We start from the raw sequence: 19,271 nt of genomic DNA on the forward strand, positions 1-19,271 counted from the left end.
GGCCCAGGTACTTCCTGGGGCACGGCTGAGCCCCTTCTTCCTCCCCAGAACCTGGCCTACGTGGGAGGACAGACTGGTGGCCAGATGGTCACTGAGACACCAGTCGAGCTGTGTCCACACCCAGCCTGGCCCCCTCAGCCCCATCCTCACATGGCCACTGAGGAGCATCCACCTCGCAGCCTTGGGAGGGGCACCTCCATGCACTCAGGGCCTGGGCTGGGCACTGGGCAGCCGCCAGGACCTGGGCACTGCTGTGGTCTCACAGCCGGCTTGTCTGCACGCGCCCGTTGGCCTCACAACTGCGCACGGGCAGCGCCACCTCCTGTGGCCGCCCGCTCTTGTCCAGCCGTGGCTCCATGGCATCTGCATCCTCTGCACCGTAGCCCCCACGGAGGCACAGAACCTTCCGGAAGCTCTGGCGGAAGTTGTCGGAGAGGAAGCCATAGAGCAGGGGGTTGGCGCAGCTGTTGGCGTAGGACAGGACCACCACGAAGAAGTAGAGGCCGGCGGAGGCGGGCTCCTCAGGCAGCGTGAAGGCCAGGTTGACAATGTTGACGATGAAGAAGGGCAGCCAGCAGCCCACGAACACCAGCACCACCACCACCACCATGCGGGTCACCTTGCGCTCCGACCGCCGCCGCCGCGCGTGGCCCACGCGCACGCCCGCCGCCTTCACCTTCACCACGATCAGCAGGTAGCAGAGGCAGATGACGAGCAGGGGCCCGAAGAAGCCCAGCAGGGACGTGTAGGTGATGAAGGCGGTGCCCCACAGTCCCACCGGCTCTGGCCAGCTGAGGTTGCAGGTGCCCCAGCCCTCCTGGACATCGGCGAAGACCAGCAGCGGCAGCGACATGAGCAGAGAGAAGCCCCAGACGGCCGCGCTGGCCAGCTTGGCCACCCGCGGGCGGCGCCACCGGGCAGAGCGCAGCGGGTGGACCACGGCCAAGTAGCGGTCCACGCTCATGACCGTCAGGCAGAAGATGCTGGTGAACTGGTTGATGCCGTCCAGCGTCATGACCAGGCGGCACAGGAAGGGGCCGAAGGGCCAGTAGGAGACGGCGTTCTGCGTGGCCAGGAAGGGCAGCCCCAGCATGAGCAGCACGTCGGCCACAGCCAGGTTGAGGATGTAGACGTTGGTGACCGTCTTCATCTTGGCGTGGCGCAGGACCACGTAGATGACCAGCGTGTTGCCGCCCAGCCCCACCACACACACCAGCAGGTACAGCAAGGGCACCAGCACTGCCCGGGTGCCCACCGAGGGGGCCGGAGCTCCCTGCGTCCCGTTGGGGCCCCCTCCAGGGTCAGCCGAGGTGTTCAGGCCCTGCGTGGAGTCTGGGAACAGGGGCTCCATGGTGGAGGCTGAGGCCGAGCGGGGGCCACGCCGACTCTAGAGGGAAGGACGGTGCGGTGAGCGGGGAGACAGCATCCTTCCTCCTGCCCGCCCCCCCCGCCCGATGGGTGGCGGGTAAACACGATTAGTCATCTTCAACTGGGCCGGGAATCACATTAAGCAAATCGTTTGGAAAACAAGCCCAGGGAGGAAGGAAGAGCCACCGCGGTCAGCAGGAGGGCGTCCTGCTGAGCAGAGACAGACCTGGCTGTCAATAGCCACTGTGGCCGCCCTGTGACCTCCCACTCTGGTCCCCTGGCCCAGCCACTGATGTCCTCCAGTCTCCCTGAGGCCTCTCGGAGTCTCAGAGCAGGTGTGCAGCACCCAGCTGACCTGTAGGTCACACGGTGACCACAGCCCAGCTCCACTGGGAGAGGGCGAGGCTGGGCTCCACCGGGCCTGGGCCTTCCTCCCCCAGGAGGCTCTGCCACATCCACCTGGCTGTAGGCAATGCTACCCCTGGCACACGGTGTCCACCTCCCTGCAGCCTGTTTTGAGAAGCCCTGCACCTGGACAGTGGCCACGGCCTGAGCACTCCAGGGCAGGTGACATGGGGCTGAGTGACGGGAGCAAGCGGACGCAGAGATGTATAGAAGGTGACAGCAAGGACACAGCCCAGGAGGGCGCAGGGCTGGAGGAGGACATCGCGTGGCAGGTCCAGGGCAGGCAGGTGCCCAGTGCCTCCTTCATAAGAAGATGATGCTCAAGGGGAAGCGGGCACCTGCCCAGGAGGAAGGGCACTGAAGGACGGCCACCCTGGACCCACGGAGCCCCTAGGTGGTGCCACTCAGCACGCTCAGCCACCTGAGTGGCCCAGGCCACGTCAGACGGGATTCCCACACCGCTGCCAGGACTGGGGACAGCACACCTGGGCACAGGCACCGTAGCCTGGAAGACAAGGGAAGGCCCTCCTCCCGGGGGTCCACACCTGCACCTCCAGGCCCCGCGCCAGGCTCCTCAGCACTGGAGAGCCAGCCTGGAGAGTCGCAGGGGGATGGGCCATGGGCTCACCTTAGGCGCAGCAGGGCCCTGGGCGTTAGCTGCTGGGCCTGGACTGCTTTGCGTGTTAGGGTCTTCAAGAAAGGCCTGGACAAAGGTTGTGAAGGAAATTGAATTTTGATGGGAAGGTGATGGGGACTGAATCCAGCGGGTCACACTAAGCTTCCCAGGCTGACCTTGAACTTGTGATCCTCCTGCATCAGCCCCGAGTTGCTGGCATTATAAGCATGGTCGCTGCACCCAGACCCTATAAATTTGACTTTTAAAAGTAAAACAAACAGGTGTCTATTTTTAAAAATAGAACTTTGACATGAATAAATACAGTAATTTAAAATGCACAAACAAAACCTAAGCCCAGCAAAGTTGGGATCAGCTCCAGTCTGGATTATCCGTGTTGAACAGATAATCAGTGAACTAAAGGGGGCTGAGGGAGCCCAACACAGTGGACTAGAAGGTCAAGCAGGGCTACAGGGCAAAGCCAGAAAGGGCAGAAAAGTGTCTCCCAGAACCACAGACAAACTGTGCCACCAGCAGAGGAAAGTCACAATAAACCCCATGGCCACTGCGCAACACAGCATTAAGGACAAGGAGGGACCAGAGTCAGGAGGGAAGCAGCACCCGGTGTCAGGACAACGTGCTTCCATCAGCAAAGAGGAGCTGGAACCTGGTGCACCCGGAGAGACCAGGCTGCCACTTGGAGTCCTACGTGGGGAGCCCTGAGCCAGAAAGGAGAGGGCCCGGTGCTGGGTGGTGCTGTGAACATTCCTGAGGTGTGCTGCAGCCTACCTACACAAGGTCAAGGCAGATGACCGTCGGAGGTGACTGACAGTGATCTAAGGCTGCCAGGGAGACCTCTGGCTGCACTCTGAGTCCTTGGGTCTGAAGGCCTGTCCGGGGCTGGGAAGGGGTACCCCTTGCTTCAACCTGCATCTGCACGTGACCAAGAGTGAGACTCCCCGAGGAGTCTCAGACACAGGTTGCCCTGGAAGCTGGCCCTGGAGGACAGAGGGGGCTTGCTTGCCTGTTCCCAGGTCCTGACCCCAAGGGCGCCATCACATTTCCAAAGGAAATTGAGCATTTAAAGCTACGTCTATGGCCCCCACAGCCATCCGTGGAGAGAGAGCTCCAGGAGGGCTGTGATCTGTGACAGCAGGCACTGTGAGCAGGTGAAAGAGATGAACGGGTCGTGGCCACCCTCCCCCAGAACACCAAGGAAGGGCTTCCAGCCCGTGTCCCTTGAGGCCCGAGTAGGGCTGGACAGAGATGGCCAAGCAGCCCTACAGGTGGGCTGCCTACTTGTAGGGGTGGCTCAGGCCCTCTCCATCACAGACCCTGGACTCTTGAACACATGATTGATCTTAAGTAAGTTCCTCCTGTCTGCAGCTTTCAGCTGCTTGGGGCTCCTGAGGCCACTCCCAGGCACCCCAGTTGCCCAGAACCCAAGAGAGCTCAGCAGGCTCTCGGGCTCCCACCTCTGCTGTCCTGTAAATATTTCAACTCCCCAGCTGCACTTCACAGCAGCAAAAAAGGAAACAGGCCCCTGTGCTGTTCCAGCCTCTGGGAAGCTAATACTGCAAGGCCATTGACCAGAAGCAGCAAACTTAGTCTCAAAAAGTATGCACCTGTGAAAAATTGCCCTGGGTCCCTTTTAGTGGGGGAGGATTCAGCAGGAAGGAACTGACAATGGGGCCTGTGGGGCCCAGAACCTCCCCAGGAGAGGGTCGACTCAGCTGGCCTACTGAGTTGGCCTGGCCTGCCCACCTTCGTCCAGGCTGGCCGTGCTGCTGCTTCTCTGAGCCCTGGCAAAGTTCCTGAACACAAGACATAAGCTCAGGGATAAAGACGCTGGGTGCAGGGCCCGGCACTCAGTCACTGCTCCCAGGCCACCCCAGGTAGCTCGGCTTCTCCTCCCCAGCATCAGGAAGGGCACCTGCCCAGGGTCCTGGGAGAGGCAGGTGGGTCAGGGGGCCTGGGACTCAGTACCTAGTCCCTCTAGGCCTGGCAGCCACGGTCAGGCCAGCCCCCAGTGAGGTCCGCCTCAGCCAGCATCATCAGGTAGCCTCACCGGGGGAGAGCACGCAGGTGTCTTCTTGTGTGGCAGGAGCATGGACTGCATCCTGGCTAAGACAGCAGCCTGATCCTGCACCCTCCCCTGGACAAGTTCCTGACCTCTGCTTCCCCTGTTGAGAATCACCTCCCCACCAACAAAGCTCTGGCTGCACAGTCAATGGCAACTCCCACGCCTGCCCCTCCACTGTCCTTAGGGCAGTCGGGCCAGGGGCGGTATCCTCCCCACATTGGAGGAAACAGGCAGGTGAGTAGGCAGGTAGAGCTGCACAGACCCTCTTAGGGGCTCAGAAGGGCCTGCATGGCCAGGAGATATTTCAAGACCACCTTCAACCCCTTCGACTTCTTTGGAAATCTCTACTGTTACTTCCCTGAGGAAATCAGTGCTGGCTCTGGTCCCACCCCAACCCCAGGGCTTGGGGACTGTTCCAACACACTTGTTGGAACTGTTTGGTTTTGGGTGATCTGGTTCCTAGCCTCCTTGCCTTGGGACATACCTGGCAGCTGACAGGACCTGGGGTGGACAGAGTCTGCACCCCAATGCAGGGCATTCTTGATTTCCTGGAGGGGTGGGTGCCAAGATAGTACCCAGCCTCGGGTAGGTGGGGGCTCTGTTCCCAGCGGGCAGGCTCGCCCCAGCCTTCCCAGTTGCGGAAGGCACCTCCAGAACCCCAGGCCTTGATCCTGCATCAGGCCTTGGGCCCCAGAGCTGATTGGCTCTGCCCACAGCTTGGAGACCCTTGGCATGCCACCTGCCACCACCTCCCTCCTCCTTCCCCCACGCCCAATCTAAGACCCCGCCTCGCCAGACATCCATCCTGCGCCCTAGGCTCCTGCTGTCTCCAGGAAGTTTCCTGAACTCCCACCAGCCCCAGCCTCAGAAGCCTCCTGGGTCACCGGTCCCTGCTCTGGGGACCAGCCCACGGCGGCGTCCACAGTAGGGAGATCCTACTCGGGAGTGCGGTGGGCAGAGTGGGGTCACCTGGGTCCCTTATAGCTTCTGCCCTGATCCGGGCACACGGGGCGGCCTCCAGAACCAGAGGCCTGAGGGCGGCGAGGGGAGGGGGCCGAGGAGAGACAGGGTGCAGCTGCCCAGTCCGAACAGCAGACAGAGGGGGACATAGGGCACCCGCAGGTGAGTCCCGCGGGTGCCCCGGGGGTGCGTAGGAGCCTGGGCGCGCCTCAGGTACTAGGTGCGCAGCGGGACCCCAGACCAGGGTTTTGCGCAGAGCGCTGAGACCTTCGGAGACGGTAACTGAGACCTGAGCGGGACCCTGGGCAGGGCGCGGGGCAGGGGCTCCCGCGCGGGATGCGGAGCGCAGGGCGGCGGCACTCACCTGGCCAGCGGCTCCCTCCGGTTCCCGAAGCAGTGTCCGCGCAGTGATCGCTGCTCCGGGCGCCGCAAGGGGAGGCGGTGGGGCGGGGGCGGGGCGAGTGCGGGTCGGGCTGGGGCGGGGCTCCAGCCGGGGGTCGGTGTGCTTGCCGCGCGGGGGAAGAGGCAGGATGAGGGCGAGGTGGGGGTGTCGAGGCGGGTCACGTGCGGGCGGGCGGGCCGAGCTCCCGCGCGAGTGGGTGGGAATGGCGCGGACACTTCCCCTGCCCTGTTCCCCGCGGGTCGCCAGCCCTGGCCCTGGGTCATTCCCAAGACCTCTGCAGCCCTTGTCCCGTAGCCCGTGACTCTGATGACGGTCCCTGCCCCCACCCCGTTCTCTTGCTGTCCACTCTGGGTTGCAGACCAGTGGAGGGCCAACGGGGTCCCTCTAGCTTCCTCCTAGTCTGAGGGAGGAGCGAGGTTATGGAGGACACTCTGAGATGGGAGGAGAGGGGAAGGGGCAGAGGGTGGCCCCAGCCAGTTCAGTGGTCCTGGGAATCCGAGGATGCTTTGTGCGCGCTGGTTCATCTGCGGCAAGGTCTGTCTGTAGCAGAATGGGGTTCCCCGGGGCCAAAGCACAGGTGTGAACCCGGCAGGTGTGGTTGGGCCATCAAGGACTAGCCCCTGGTTTTGACAAGGTCGAGGCCTCTTCTGCTAGGCAGAGACCGCTGAGTGGGCCTGAGGAAACCCCACCCCAGGGCCCTTCCCCCGCTCCTGGATCCCATCCACTGTCTGAGTGAATGAGGCGCCCTGGGATGGCAGTGGAACCGGAGGCACCGGGGTCCTGGAGGAGCGTGGGGAGCAGCCTAGCTGCCTGTCCACAGGTGGGCATGATGTGGATCCCCTCCGGTTGATGCTGGGCAGCTCCCTACTCAGGGAGGCCAGGTACCTGGACTGTCTTCTTCTTTCCCCTCCCTCCCTCCCTCCCTCCCTCCCTTCCTTCCTTCCTTCCTCCTTTCCTCTTTCTATTTTTTGGTATTAGGGATTGAACTGAGGGTGCTCTACTACTAAGCTATATCCCAGCCCTTTTTATATTTTACTTTGAGACAGGTTCTCACTAAGTTGCTGAGGCTGGCCTTGAACTTGGTGATCCTCCTGTTTCAGCCTCCTGAGGAAATGGGATTACAGGTGTGTGCCACTGCACCTGGCTTCTTTTTCTTTGTTATGTTCTCTATGACTCCACGTTTCCTACCAGGAGCGTGGATTCTGTTTGTAATGGAAAAAAGTGCTTGGAGAACCGGGAAGCCCAGCCTCAAAGCTAGTGCTGGCTTTCCTGCGGAGGCCCTGGCTGGTCCCTGGGGCTCACAGTACCCTTCCCTAGTCAGACTTAGATCTTCCAGCTGCCCTTCTCCCACCCCCAGGCCCCAATCTCCCAGGGGGCTGAATGGACCCCACCCCTGTGGACACCTCCCCTGTCCTGACGTAGGGTCAGGCGCCCAGTGGGGAGAGAATGCAGCTGGGAAGCAGAGTCAGCCTGTGGGCTGCTGCCCACACCAGGCCCACAGCTGCCTCTGTGGTTGGAGGAGCCTCCCTGGTCCAGAGGCAGCTGCCAGCCTGGCCCTGACCAAGCTGACGTCCTGCCCTGAGGTGCTGCCACAGCAGCAGTGGCAGGTAGGCTGAGCCACCTGGCCACCTAGGACCTCTCTTGAAGCAGGATCAGCCTGGGCTGGGGTCCAGGGATGGGCCCTGTGGGTGGCTCTGTGGATGAGGAGGCCGGCAGCCTGCCCGAGCACACTGGTGTGGTCTGCTGCACACCCAGCAGGTTCAGCAGACCCTCTGCCTGGACTTAGAAGGAGGGCTCCGAGGTGTCAGGCTGCACTCAGGTGGCACAGCTGAGCCTGTGGCAAAACTGCTCCTGTCCCACAAGCTCAGAGCATAGCTGAGACAGGCAATAAACCGAGAAAGATTTTTAAAAACTTGTTTTTGTACTGGGTATTGAACCCAGGGTTGCTCTGCCACTGAACTACTGAGTTATATCCCTGTCCTTTTTATTTTTTGAGAAAGGGTTTCACTAAATCGTTGAGGCTGGCCTTGAACTGGTGATCCTCCTGCTTCAACCTCCTGAGTCTCTGGGATTGTAGGTATGGGCCACCGTGGCCAACTCAAAAAATATATATATTTTTTATTGTAGAAAGTTTTAGATTGTGGTAAACGCAGAGAGAAGCAGAGTGACAAACTGACAGGCACCTGGGGTCAGGGACCCCTTCTCCACGGGGAGGGCCCAGAGGAAGAGAGCTGCAGGTGCGAAGCCCTGGAGCAGAGGGAAGCCTGTGGCTGGGCGGGTAGCCCAGGGAAGGTGGGGTCCTGGCCAGGTCTCCAGGAGGGCTCCCCTCCCCCGGCCATGGGGCTGGTTCTGCTTCAGTCCCACCACTGTCCCTTCTCCCACTTGCCCATCACCAGGGCCCCCTGGATTGTCAGGGCTGCCTGACATGGCCATGCCTGAGGGTGGAACAGCTTCAGGGCCTGGCCAGTCCTGGGCTTAGGAGTGTCAGGGGGTCCCTGTGTACATCCTGTCTGACCGTGCATCTTGATTTCCACGTGGCAAACCTGCACCGTCCCTTCCAGGCCTGGCTTGCTCCAGGAGTTGGGGCAGCAAGGGCAGGCAGTGTCCTTGGATCCAGACCCCGGACTGTCCACCCACCAAAAGATACCAGGCACCAGGACCCCTCTGCCTCTGACTGCCTGGGGCTCCCCACAACAGGAGCCCTGGTCACATTCCCAACTCCAGCATCAGGACTCTGGGCCCAGCATTAGCCAATCTCTGCGGCGGAGACCCAGGTTTCCCACCATCAAACACTGGAGGCCAGGTCCCTTCTCCAGGCCTGTTTTCCCACTATGGGAATTGGGGGAGATGGGAGCTGGCCTCAGGCCCTGGTCTGGACCAGAGGTGGTGCTTGCTGGAACAGAGCCCAGAACAGCCTCTGAGCCCTGGGCCCAAGCCCAGAGGTCAGCCCAGCCACTCCAACGTACAGCCGGGGAAACCACGGGCCAGGCAGGGGTTCACCCTGGTTAAAGTTATCGGGCAACCACGTTCTCCTCTGTCTCTCCTGGGACTTTGGTAGGGACAAACCACGACACTGTCCTGAGGCCCTGGCACTGAGCAGGCGTGGGGCTCCCAGAGAGCCTTCGAGGCCAGCCCTGTCCTGGGACCCGGGGTGGCAGGGAAGAAGCCTGAGGGAGGGGCCCTCTGAAGGGCAGGTCTCAAAGACTGCCTCCCCTCCCACACCTTCCTCCCAGGCTGGTGCTCCTGCCCCAGGTCCCTTCCCTCTGTGCTGGCCTTGAGCGAAGGCCACAGGCTGGGTCACAGCCCCTCTGCAGGTCTTGCCCTGCCTGGCATGAGCCTCCCCACCCTCTAGAGTACCGGGCCCCACCTTGACCCCACAGTGATGGCTCCCAGGGTGGATCCTCCTGGAACCAGCAGGAGACCCATCCCCACCCGCCTGGCAGCCCCCGACTAGACCTGTGCCCCAGCTCCCAGGCCTCACACCTGCCTGACCACCCCATTGTGGGCTCCCAGAGAAGCTCCAGAGTACCCCTGTCCTGAGATTGTTGGTGCCCTGGATGTGGGGCCCTGCGGAGCCTGGGGACAGAGGGGTGGCCTGGGGGCTCCTCCGCCTGCCTCTGCCTCCCTGGTTGCATGTGCTCTGAGCAGTGCTCATGCCCAGGCCCAGCCACCCTGGGAGGATCAAGTGAGGTGAAGCCCGCCCGGGGGCACTGCAGAGGTCCAGCCTGAACGGTGAGGATTAGCAGCTGCCGGGAGCCATGGCAACAGGAAGATGGCCCCACGGATGTCCCCGGGTTGGTCCCCATCCTGGCTGTGACCCCAGTGGGCCATGCTACCCCTTTCTGCAGGCTACACAGTGGCTGCTGGACACAAGCCCTTGCCCCCACCCCTGCCCAGGCAGAGGCCAGGCGGCCCCTGCTCAGACTCCCTGTGATTATGCACGAGCCACAGGCCAGCTCCTCTGACCTGGCACACCCGAGGCCTCCCATGCTTGTCCCCAGGCTGGGTGCCCCAGGGGACTAGGAGACCTGGGTCTCTGCCTCCCACCACCTTGCCAACCACGCTTTGCCTTGGCTGTGCCCCACGCCTGGTGCCCCCACCTCCCTTCTTCCAGGAGGCACCCTGGCTGCCCCAGGCCGTGTCCACCATCCTGCAGAAGCTCACAGGAGGCCCCAAGGCCTGGTTCTGGTTCTCTGCTTTTCCTGAGGTCAGGTCCATGTGGTCTCCCAGCTGGCCCTGGCTGCTGAGGTGGGCAGCATGGTGCACAGGGAGAGGAGGCAGAGAAGTTTGGCCTCCCACAGGGCCAGCACACTGCCTGCCCAGCTGCTGTGACTCTCCCTGCAAGGCTCTCAGCAGGACCAGGGCCGTCACAGCCAGTGCAGGACAGTGGGCAGCCAACTCAGGGCAGGGCGGGGCAGCTGTGGCAGGGTCTGGACTCTGCAGGAGTCTTGCCCACCAGGAGAGCGGAGGGTGATACAGATCCCAGCCTGGGTGCCTGCCCCCTAATGCTCCCGGAGTGTGCACTGAGGTCCAGGACCAGGTGCCTGCTACGGCAGAGAACAGGACATGGACACCCTGGAAGCCCCTGGAGCCTTCTGAGGACATACCTCCTGCAGGGCCTGCGCCTCCCCATCCCACACCCATCCCCAGGACCTGGAGTGGAGGCTCCCCTCCCGACCGTGCATGGTCCCACACTCCATACCCCACCCCTGTTAAAATAGGGGTCACATTAAAATGCAGTTTCCCTAGCCATCCCAGGGGAGGGAGACCACCCCGTCTTCAGAAAGGGAGGTGGGGGTATTGGCCACCCTGGGCCCAGCTGCGAGGGAAGGTGCCTTCTCCGCTCACTCCTCCTGCTTCTGCTGGCCCCAAGTGCTCAGTGTCACACTGAGGGACCAGGGAAGGGGTGGCCCTTGGGAGGGTCTAGTTCATCAAGTGAGTCTCTGGGGCCCATGGGATCCCTGGGTGGGTGGCAGGGGCAGCTGCGAGTGAGCAGGAGCCTCTTCACAACTGCTCCCGGAGCAGGGCCTGGGTCTGTCCTTGTGGCCTGGGGGCTGCTAGACCTGAGCAGAGTCATCCACTGGCATGCCTTCAGGAAATTGCCCACTAAGACCTGTCTGCATTTCTATCCCAGACCATAAGCTCAGCACCATCAAAAATGACCTGCATGGTGCCACACGCCAACCAGAAACCTGAGGTTTTCCTGCCAGAAACAGTCCTGGTGGAAATAGCCCTGCCTTTCTGAACTTTCAGCACAGACACAGCCCAGAGCCCAAGCAGAGTCAGGATCCAGGTGTCCCCCAGGCCCCCTTCCTGGGCCCCAGCCCAGCCCCAGCAGGTACCACTCACTGAGCAGCCCCCTCCTCCCAGCAGGGTGGCATCAAGGCCCCTCAGTGGCAGTCCTGTGCCTGAAGAAGGTGGCAGGACCCAGGGGTCCCAGAGACAGGTGGGCTGAGAGGAGGACCGGGCCCATCTGAAAGCCCAGGCTTGGGGCACTCTGGTCTCCCAGAGGAGCTGGCCACCTGGGTGGGCCGGGTCCTAGTGGTCCAGGCTCCCTGAGCAGAAGGAGGCCCCTCTGCCCCTCCACTCTGCTGGGCAAGGCCTAGAACCTCATTTCCACGTAGGTGCCTTTTGGTGCTGACTCACTCTAAGCTCCTTCAAGTCGCTAATTTCCCACTTGGAGGCAAATCAAAGGAGCACATTTCCCTTGATTTGTTCACATCAATCAACTGTTAAGTCAATAAAAAGAAGTCAATTTCACTTGCCAGATGCAAATGGGATGCTATCTTCCTGATGCGTTGGGATTTAGTGATTCGTCGACTAACTGCACTTCCTTTTGGTCTGCAGATCTAACGGCATTTGGAGACAGAATTCCTCATCACAGAACAGACCACGAAACAAGTCAGCCTGAGGGATGGAGCGGAGCATCGCTCTGGCTTCCTGGCTTCGGGATCCAGTCACCTGTGGGCCAGGGGGATTGAGGGTCCAGCCCAGACACCTGCCCTGGTGACCAGTGGTGACCAGTGACCAGTGGTGCCGGGGTCAGTGGCATCCACTGCCCTCCACTCGCTGGCCTCTGCCAGGCCGGGTCCCCAGTGCCCTGCCACGGCGACTGTGGTGGGGTCAAGCTCCTCCTGGAGGAACAGCGCCTCTGCCTGGACCAGGCCCCTGAAGTGTGCCCTCTCACGGGGAGGACACAGCCTGCAGGGCCAGCACTCGTGATCCTTTCAAGAGGAGCCTGATCACATGCTCAAGGCCCTGATTTCTGCATGCGGTTGGCATGTTCGGGACAGGTGTCCAGGTCCCAGGCCAGGCAGGACCCCTGGGCCCCTGCAGCCCTGGCGATGTCCTTCGGGCTGCTGGGCCTGCTCCTGCTCTTGCAGCCCTTCCTTCCATCAGGCAGTCCTGCTCCCACCCTGAGGGCCTGGGCGGCACCGGGCAATTCCAGGTAAGGGTGCAGCTGGGAGATCCTGGCCCTGCTCTGTGGGCCCTGGGCCTGGGCAGGGCCGCCGCGGAGCTGTTTCCTCCTCTGTAATGGGGGAGTTCAGAGATGCCGACTCTGAGGGTGACTTCCACGCCGCCAGGCTCAGTGCCTGTCTGTGTCGCGGATGTGGCTGACGTCCACAGACTGAGCAGAGCAGACGGCCCTCAGCAGCACAGTGGGCCTCAGCAGATTAGCTGAAGGCCCAAGAGCCAAGCCGAGGTTTCCCAAAGAAGGAGGGATTCTCCCCCAGGCTGCGTCCCCAGCCTGTGCTGCCCGGACCTCAGACAGCCTGGGTCCTGCCGGCCAGTGCCTTGCAGAGACTCTCCGTGTGTGCTTTGTGTACCCACGATGTGCGCAGGGACACACGACACACACACACACACACACACACGGGTGTCTTTAGCCAGACCAAGAGCACCAGACCTGCTGGTCGCGCAGGGAGCAGAAGGTCCCTTGCCCTCCCTGTCCGTCCCCCCCGGGGGCAGGTCCAGCCAGCATGGGGGCGCCCTTGCTCTGCCCCCATAGCACCTCCCTCTTGCAATGCCGAGTGGAGGGAGGGTGGCGGGGGCCTAGGTCTGCCCTCGCTGCCCAGCAGCCACGGGAGTGGCCGGGGCCGACTTTCCAGGACCCACACAACAGAACAGGTAGGGAGGTTCCTGGTTTTGCCAGCAGTCACTCCTGTACCTCCTGCGACTCCCAACCCTCCATCCACTGGAGGGCCAGCCTGGGCACAGGGCACCCAGGACCAGGAGTGGACACCCCGGGCAGCACTAGAGTGGTGCCCCGGCAGGTGGGATGCCTCAGGTGCCAGCGAGGCCTGGTGGTCGGAGGGTATCTGCCCACAGCAGCCCGCAGACACCTGCGACTGTGTCCACCCCTCCCAGGTTCTTCCCTGTGCTTTTTGGGTCACACCCACAGTCTGCAAGCAGATTGTGCTTCTGAGCCTCTGGGGCCCCAAAGGTGCCCTGTCACTCCAGGCGTGGTGTCCCTGGAGGTGCTGGCCACAGGGCAGTGGGGGCAAGGGTTGGAGAGGCTTGGATGCCACAGCACTGGACGCTCCCTCCAGCCTCGGGCTCATGTCAGGAACGAGGGACGTGGCCCTGCGAAGCCTCCGGCACGTTCCCTCGGCTCCCCTGTCCAGGTGTGTGACCTGGGTCAGGCCCTGCAAGAGTCAGGCCACGAACAAGGCCAGCGATGGTGCTGCTGCCCCTGGCCAGCAGTCCTCAGGGCAGTGGGCTTCGCCCTGTGTGGGACAGAGGCACCGATGCTCCACAGGCTGGGCCTGCAGCCTGAGCTGGTGACTCAGGTTTGGCCTCACTCCCTCAGAGCCAGCAGGCCAGTGGGCAGAGTGTCCAGCTGCCTTGTGAGGCCTCAGGTGGCCTGAGTAGGGGGTGGGGAGCACCCAGGCTGGCCAAGGGCACCAGGCCAGCAGCTGTCACCAGCTGTCACCGTGGGCTTCCCAGCCCAAGCACCACCCGAGTCTTGTGGGCCCTGTGGCAGGCAGGCTGGGCTGGGAAGCAGTCCTGAGGGGGAGGACCTGTCCACGGCCCCCAGGTCTCCTGGGCTGTGGCAAACCTGGCGGCCTCTCACAGTCTGGCAGTCTGGGCCGGTTCCTGAAGACCCCAGGGGAGGGTCCTCCAGCTACTGGCCGAGCAGCACTCGTCTCTGCCGTGCCCACAGGGTGGCTGGCTCTTGTTTCCAGCAGCTTCTTGTAAGAACCCTGGTCATTGGGGACCTACCTCCTGGGCAACTCCGCCTACCAACAAGTGCCTCACTGGCTTGTCACGTGACCAGACCCCCTGGGCCTGGGAGTGTCTGGTGGCTGTTCCTGGCCCCAGGGGACTCTGGCTGGGCATCTCTTGATGAGCAATTTATTTGCACATTAATTCTGGGGGCCTTGCGGCAGTTTCCTGGAAGCCTCTGAGAGCACCATCTACATCTTCATTAGGGCGCTGGGCCCACACGTCGTAATGTATCAGGGCCGCCCTCCATGCGCGTGGGGCTGAGGACAGGCCCATGCACCCCACTGCCCCCACATCTGACCACGGCTTCTGTGCCCTCCCTTGTCCTGGCCACCGAGCCTGAACAGCGGCCATCAATGTGCTGCTCCCTGCCCTCCCTCCCAAGCCCCTGGTGTGGGGAGCAGGAAGTGGCACTGGGCGGACTTTGTGCCCCACAGGACACTGGCTGGCTTCCACAGAAGGCCTCTCGTGGTTTCAAGCCCTGTCCGGGGCTGGGGTGTGGGTGTGCCCTCGTCAACATCGGTCCCCTCGCTGGGGGAGCCTGGGGCTCAGTCAGCCCTGTCCTTGCCAACACGCCCTAACCGTCAGCTGCAGGGCGGAGCTGGGCATGGCCCCTTGAGGCCAGATGCTGGGCCATGCTCTTTGAGGCCTGTCCCCATGCAGCCTGCCCAGGGTCCCTGGCGGTTCTCACCCGGGCTGGAGGGGGCAGAAGGGGCTGCTGGAGTCGGATGGTGACGTGGCAGGAGGGGGGCGGCACCGTGGCAGACTGCACGCTGCATCCTGCAGCTGCTCAGTCAGGGGGCAGGCTAGGTCCAGTGCCCACGGCCTCTGTCATCAACAGCTCCAGGGGTGGGTGCGGGATGCAGGGTCTGGCTTCAGGACTCAGCCCAGCAGGGCTGTAGAGATCCTCCGGGGCGTGGGCTCCACAGAAGGGACCCTGGCGGAGCTCAGGCCACGAGGGGCATCCAGACAGCCTCACGTGAACTAGAAATAGTAACAGCAGGATTCGAAATTTCATTTTTATCCTAATTATTCGATGCGGATAAAAAGATTAAGGCGATAAAAGTGGAAACAGAAATCAAAACTATAGCAGGAAAGACACGGCAGGTCTAAAAGCTGTGGGAGCCACCTGGAGGCTGCGGAGCCTGCGCACAGTGCAGACCTCAGGGGGCTTGCGGGCAGGTCCGCCGTGGCAGAGGAGGGTGGGCGCTGGAGACAGCCTGCAGAGGTCCCGGAGGAGGCCGCAGAGGACGAAACTCGCCAGAGACAGGCCGAGGCAGAGAGGCCAGGCCAGTCCAGCCAAGGTGACCACCCTGAGTAGAGACCTGGATCCAAAGTAGGAGAGAAGTCAGGAAGCCCAGCAGCAGCAAAGCCCACCCCGCGAGTGTAAAGGGCTCCTGAGGCCTCCAGCTGAGGTGCAGGCACGGGGTCAGTCGCCTTCCCGGGCAGGGAGCAGCCCAGTGCCAGACTGAGGGGCTGGCAGCAGGCGGGAAATTGCCGCCAAGCCCCTGGCTTCCCTGCCAGGCTTCTCGCTCCCGCGGGCCCTCTCCTTCCATACCCGGCACTGACATTGTGGCCAGCACCCCAGTCAGGACAAACGACGGGCTCCCAGCAGTCTGCGCGGACCCTGGGGTCTGCCCCTACCCCACCTCCAGATGACTGTCCCTGAGCCCTCTTGCTGGGACGCCCACGTCCTCGCTGTGTGCCTGATCCTGCTGTAACATCAGCGCTCCCTTCCTCCCAGCTCCAGAGGTGGGGTGAGCTCTGCCCACCTGGACCCCCATGGATGGAGAAGGGAGGACCTGAAGGGGCTACAGGGAGTGCAGGACCACCTCCAGGGCCCTGGGAGGACGCAGCCCTTCCCCACACTGGGCAACCGCTCAGACAACTGGGCTCCAGAGGCCCACAGGACCAGCACAGCTGCCCACACATGCCGTTCCCTCTCACCACAGTGGGAGTCTGTTCTTGGCTCTGACCTGGAGTCCCCTAGGGAGGACCTGGGCGGCTCGGAGGTGTCCAGCTCAGGCACCTCCCGCTAGCTCTCCCGAGTCCAACTGCAGGTGCTTGGGACTCACCCAACCTCTGTCGCCATCTGGTGGCCATAGTGGTCCCCTGCATGTGACCAGGATCTGAGGCCACAGAGGAGCCCAGCGCAACTAGAGGAGGCAGTTCACGGGGAGGAACCCTGGCGGGAGAATGGGGTGTGGGACTGGATGGGCCTCTCTCCTCTGGCCACAGTCCTTCCCGAACTGTCTCTAGGATGGAGACTTCAAGGGCCAGGGGTCCCCCATTCTCCATAGCTGGGCAAAGGCAGCATCCCACAGACTCTGGCTGAGCCTTCTGGGCTGGCCACACAGCCTCTGAACCTTGATGTCCTTAGCAGCACAGGGTGCTATTTATTGTCCACACGTCCACTCTGCAAGGAGGTCCCAGGAGAGCCCTGTCCTAGCCAGGCCCCAGGCCCAATTCAGATCCCCTGCAGCTTGTGTTGGGGCTGCTTGGCTGATTGGCCAGCTGGCCTGCCCAGGCCCTGCAGCCCTTCCAGGCCAGCCTTCCCTTGGGGATCTGCCTCGTCAGCCCTGAGGGCCCTTGGGTGTGCATGGCGTGGACAGACAGAAGGGGTGAGGACAGGTCATTCCTCTGCCCCTCCCTAGAAGGCAAGACAGAGCCACCAGCAGCCTTGTGACTTACCTAGCCTCCGTACTCGGCCTTCCTGCACAGGCTGGTCCTGTGGCCACCTGGCCACCGTAGGACTTGCAGGTGACTACCAAGGCTGTGCTCAGCACTGGCCCTGGCTGAGGGAGGGCGCCCTGGGCTGTTCCTTTCCCAGCGTCCCCACGGGGGCTGAGCCCCAGTGGCCAGGACCTGTTCTTGACAGCTGTGTGGTGCCTGTCCCCATGTGCGCTCCCTCAATTCACAGCCTGAGTCTAGTGATCCCAGCCCCCGCAACCCGCCCCCGCCCCTCCTCGCCCTGGGCACCCCTGAACCTGCTCCCGAATGAGGTGATGCTCAGAATCACCTCTGGGCTTGCATCCTGAGGGGACCTCTCCTCTGTGGAGCCCCCGCCCCAGGCCACAGCTTCCCAACCCCCAGGACCTCCTTGGCTCCACCGTGATCTGTTGGAACAGTCAGCACTGTCCACTGGGGGGCGCCCGTGCCATTCGCAAATGACCCTGGTGCGAAACATGGTCCCGCCTGGCCTGGCTCAGACCGCAGGATCAGAGAAGGGCGGTTCTTGACTGTGCCTCTCCTGCTTCATAGCTAGGATAGAAATCCCCAGGTTTCAGGACGAGACCCAGGGCCCGATGGTGGCCGTTGACCTCCCTGAACTCCCAGTCTCTGCCTGGGTTGTGGGGTTGGCACAGAGACCCTCCTGCCTCCCCACTCCATCCATCCTCTGCTGGCTGTGCTGCCCGGCGAGTGGCCAGCCTGGTAGACCCTGCCCAGCAGAGCTGGCTGGTCACCCTCCCAGCAGTCTGGACTCTGCTTGGCCAGGCTGGCCACACCTGCCATGGCAGCTGGTTCAGAATCCCCAAATCCTGGCAAAGTAGTGACTGGGCCAGTGCCAGCCAGGCTGGAGCTGCCTGGACAGGAGCCCTGTGCGGGGCTCTGGTGTCCCCACCCCGGCACTGCTGGAGTAGTTGGGGTGTTCTGCAGGAGACGGGTCTCCTTGGTCCTCACAGTTGGGCAGTGTGCCTGGCAGTGAGGCCAGGTGGTTGCGGGGGAGGACTGGGGCATCCACCCCGGCATGTTGGCATGGGCACCTGAAGGGCCCTGTGCTAGGGATGGCCCTGGACCGTGGGCAGCTCTGTGGGGAGGGGCTCTGCCTCTGCAGAAGCCGCTTGGCCAGTGCCCAGCACCTGAGCTGAGTTTTCTGCTTTGTACCTCGGCTACTACCGGCCTGGGGTCCAGCCCTGCTCCTGCCTTGCTGGACGTTGGGCAGTCAGAGCCAAGGGCTAAGGAGGTGACACCCAACCCTGGCAGGGGGCTGCTGCCCAGCCTTCCCAAGCCTTGGGCAGCAGGAGGCAAGACCGTGTGGTCAGTTACCATGCTGATGCTGCCTTACTCTGCATCACAGAGTGCCTGCTGTGTGCTGGTATGTCTTCGTCTCCAGGGTGGACCCACTAAGGGGTTCATGGTGACCACTTTGCCCTGGCAGTGCTACGGAGCAGACATCCTTGCTGGGCTGGGGGCAGCACCTGTTGCTGTATGCTGCCCAAAGGGCTAAGCGGGGGGTTTCCACACTGGCTGGGGTGGTCATGTCACTGAGCAGGGATTTGGAGGGACAGCCTGTCCCTGTAGGGACAGCTCGCTGGACAGCAAGGACTGGGCTCTGAGGGCCAGAGATGGCGGGCGTGTGTATCCACACCCGCCTGGTGGGGCCTGCAGCCTGCCACCCCTCCTCCGCCGCCTCGCCCCTCCTCCCCCAAGCATCTGCCGCAGCTGTAACTCGTCCCTCGGGGCTGGTCGGCCTGGGCTCTGGGCTCTCCTGGCTCCTGAACCTCCGGCCCAGCTGTTGCAGGAGGCTGGGCCTGTCCTCAGGGCCAACAGCTGCAGGCCCGGAAGCCCCTCTACCCCTCCCCAGAGCAGGTGTGCCCCCACGGCCCAGCCAGGCTGCCAGGGACTGGTCCAGGGACACAGGCTCTGGTCCTCATCTGTCTAGCTCTGGGGGGCCCTGGCCAACTGGCTTCAGTGTCCTCAGCCTGAGGGCAGCAAAAATCAGGCTCCTGACCAGCCTGTGTCCATGCTGGCAGAGCACACTCCATGGACAGCCCTGCCTGACCCTGCGAGGTCAGCTATGGAAAGTGGGGCAGGAAGCCTTGCCTCAGGTCTTGGGGTGGGGAACCCACTTCACCCAAGGAGCAGGATTCTGTTCCTGGCCACAGAGAGGAACAGCAGCCCGGAGCCCACGTGGGCACAGCCCGTGCCCACCTTTCAACTGCCTCCCCACTGTCCCCATGCAGCTGGGACTCTGCCCACATCGCTGTCTCCCTAGAGGCCCCAACACCTGGAGGTCACTGTCCTGGTTGGCTCCCTAACCTATGGGCACTATCCAATCCACCTGTCCAGCCTTGGCCAGGAGAGGGGCTACGTGAGTCATTTGTGAGCATCTGTCACCAGGAGGCTGCTGGCCTGTCCTCACAGGCTCCCTGCAGCCCGTCCTGCCCTTGGGTGCCTCCCACCTGTGCCCCACCTGTGCCCCACCTGTGCCC

General features: G+C 62.8%; 1 protein-coding gene across 1 annotated transcript; it reads right to left on the reverse strand.

Moving 5' to 3' along the window:
• Positions 1-259: 259 nt before the first annotated feature.
• Sstr5 (somatostatin receptor 5) lies at positions 260-1,351 on the reverse strand. The gene has a single exon (XM_047534205.1). It carries the CDS (start codon positions 1,349-1,351, stop codon positions 260-262), a length of 1,092 nt encoding a protein of 363 aa, XP_047390161.1.
• Between the last annotated feature and the right edge of the window lie 17,920 nt (positions 1,352-19,271).

This window comes from Sciurus carolinensis, chromosome 18 (assembly GCF_902686445.1).
Source record: "Sciurus carolinensis chromosome 18, mSciCar1.2, whole genome shotgun sequence".
In the NCBI taxonomy this organism is placed as follows: Eukaryota; Metazoa; Chordata; class Mammalia; order Rodentia; family Sciuridae; genus Sciurus; species Sciurus carolinensis.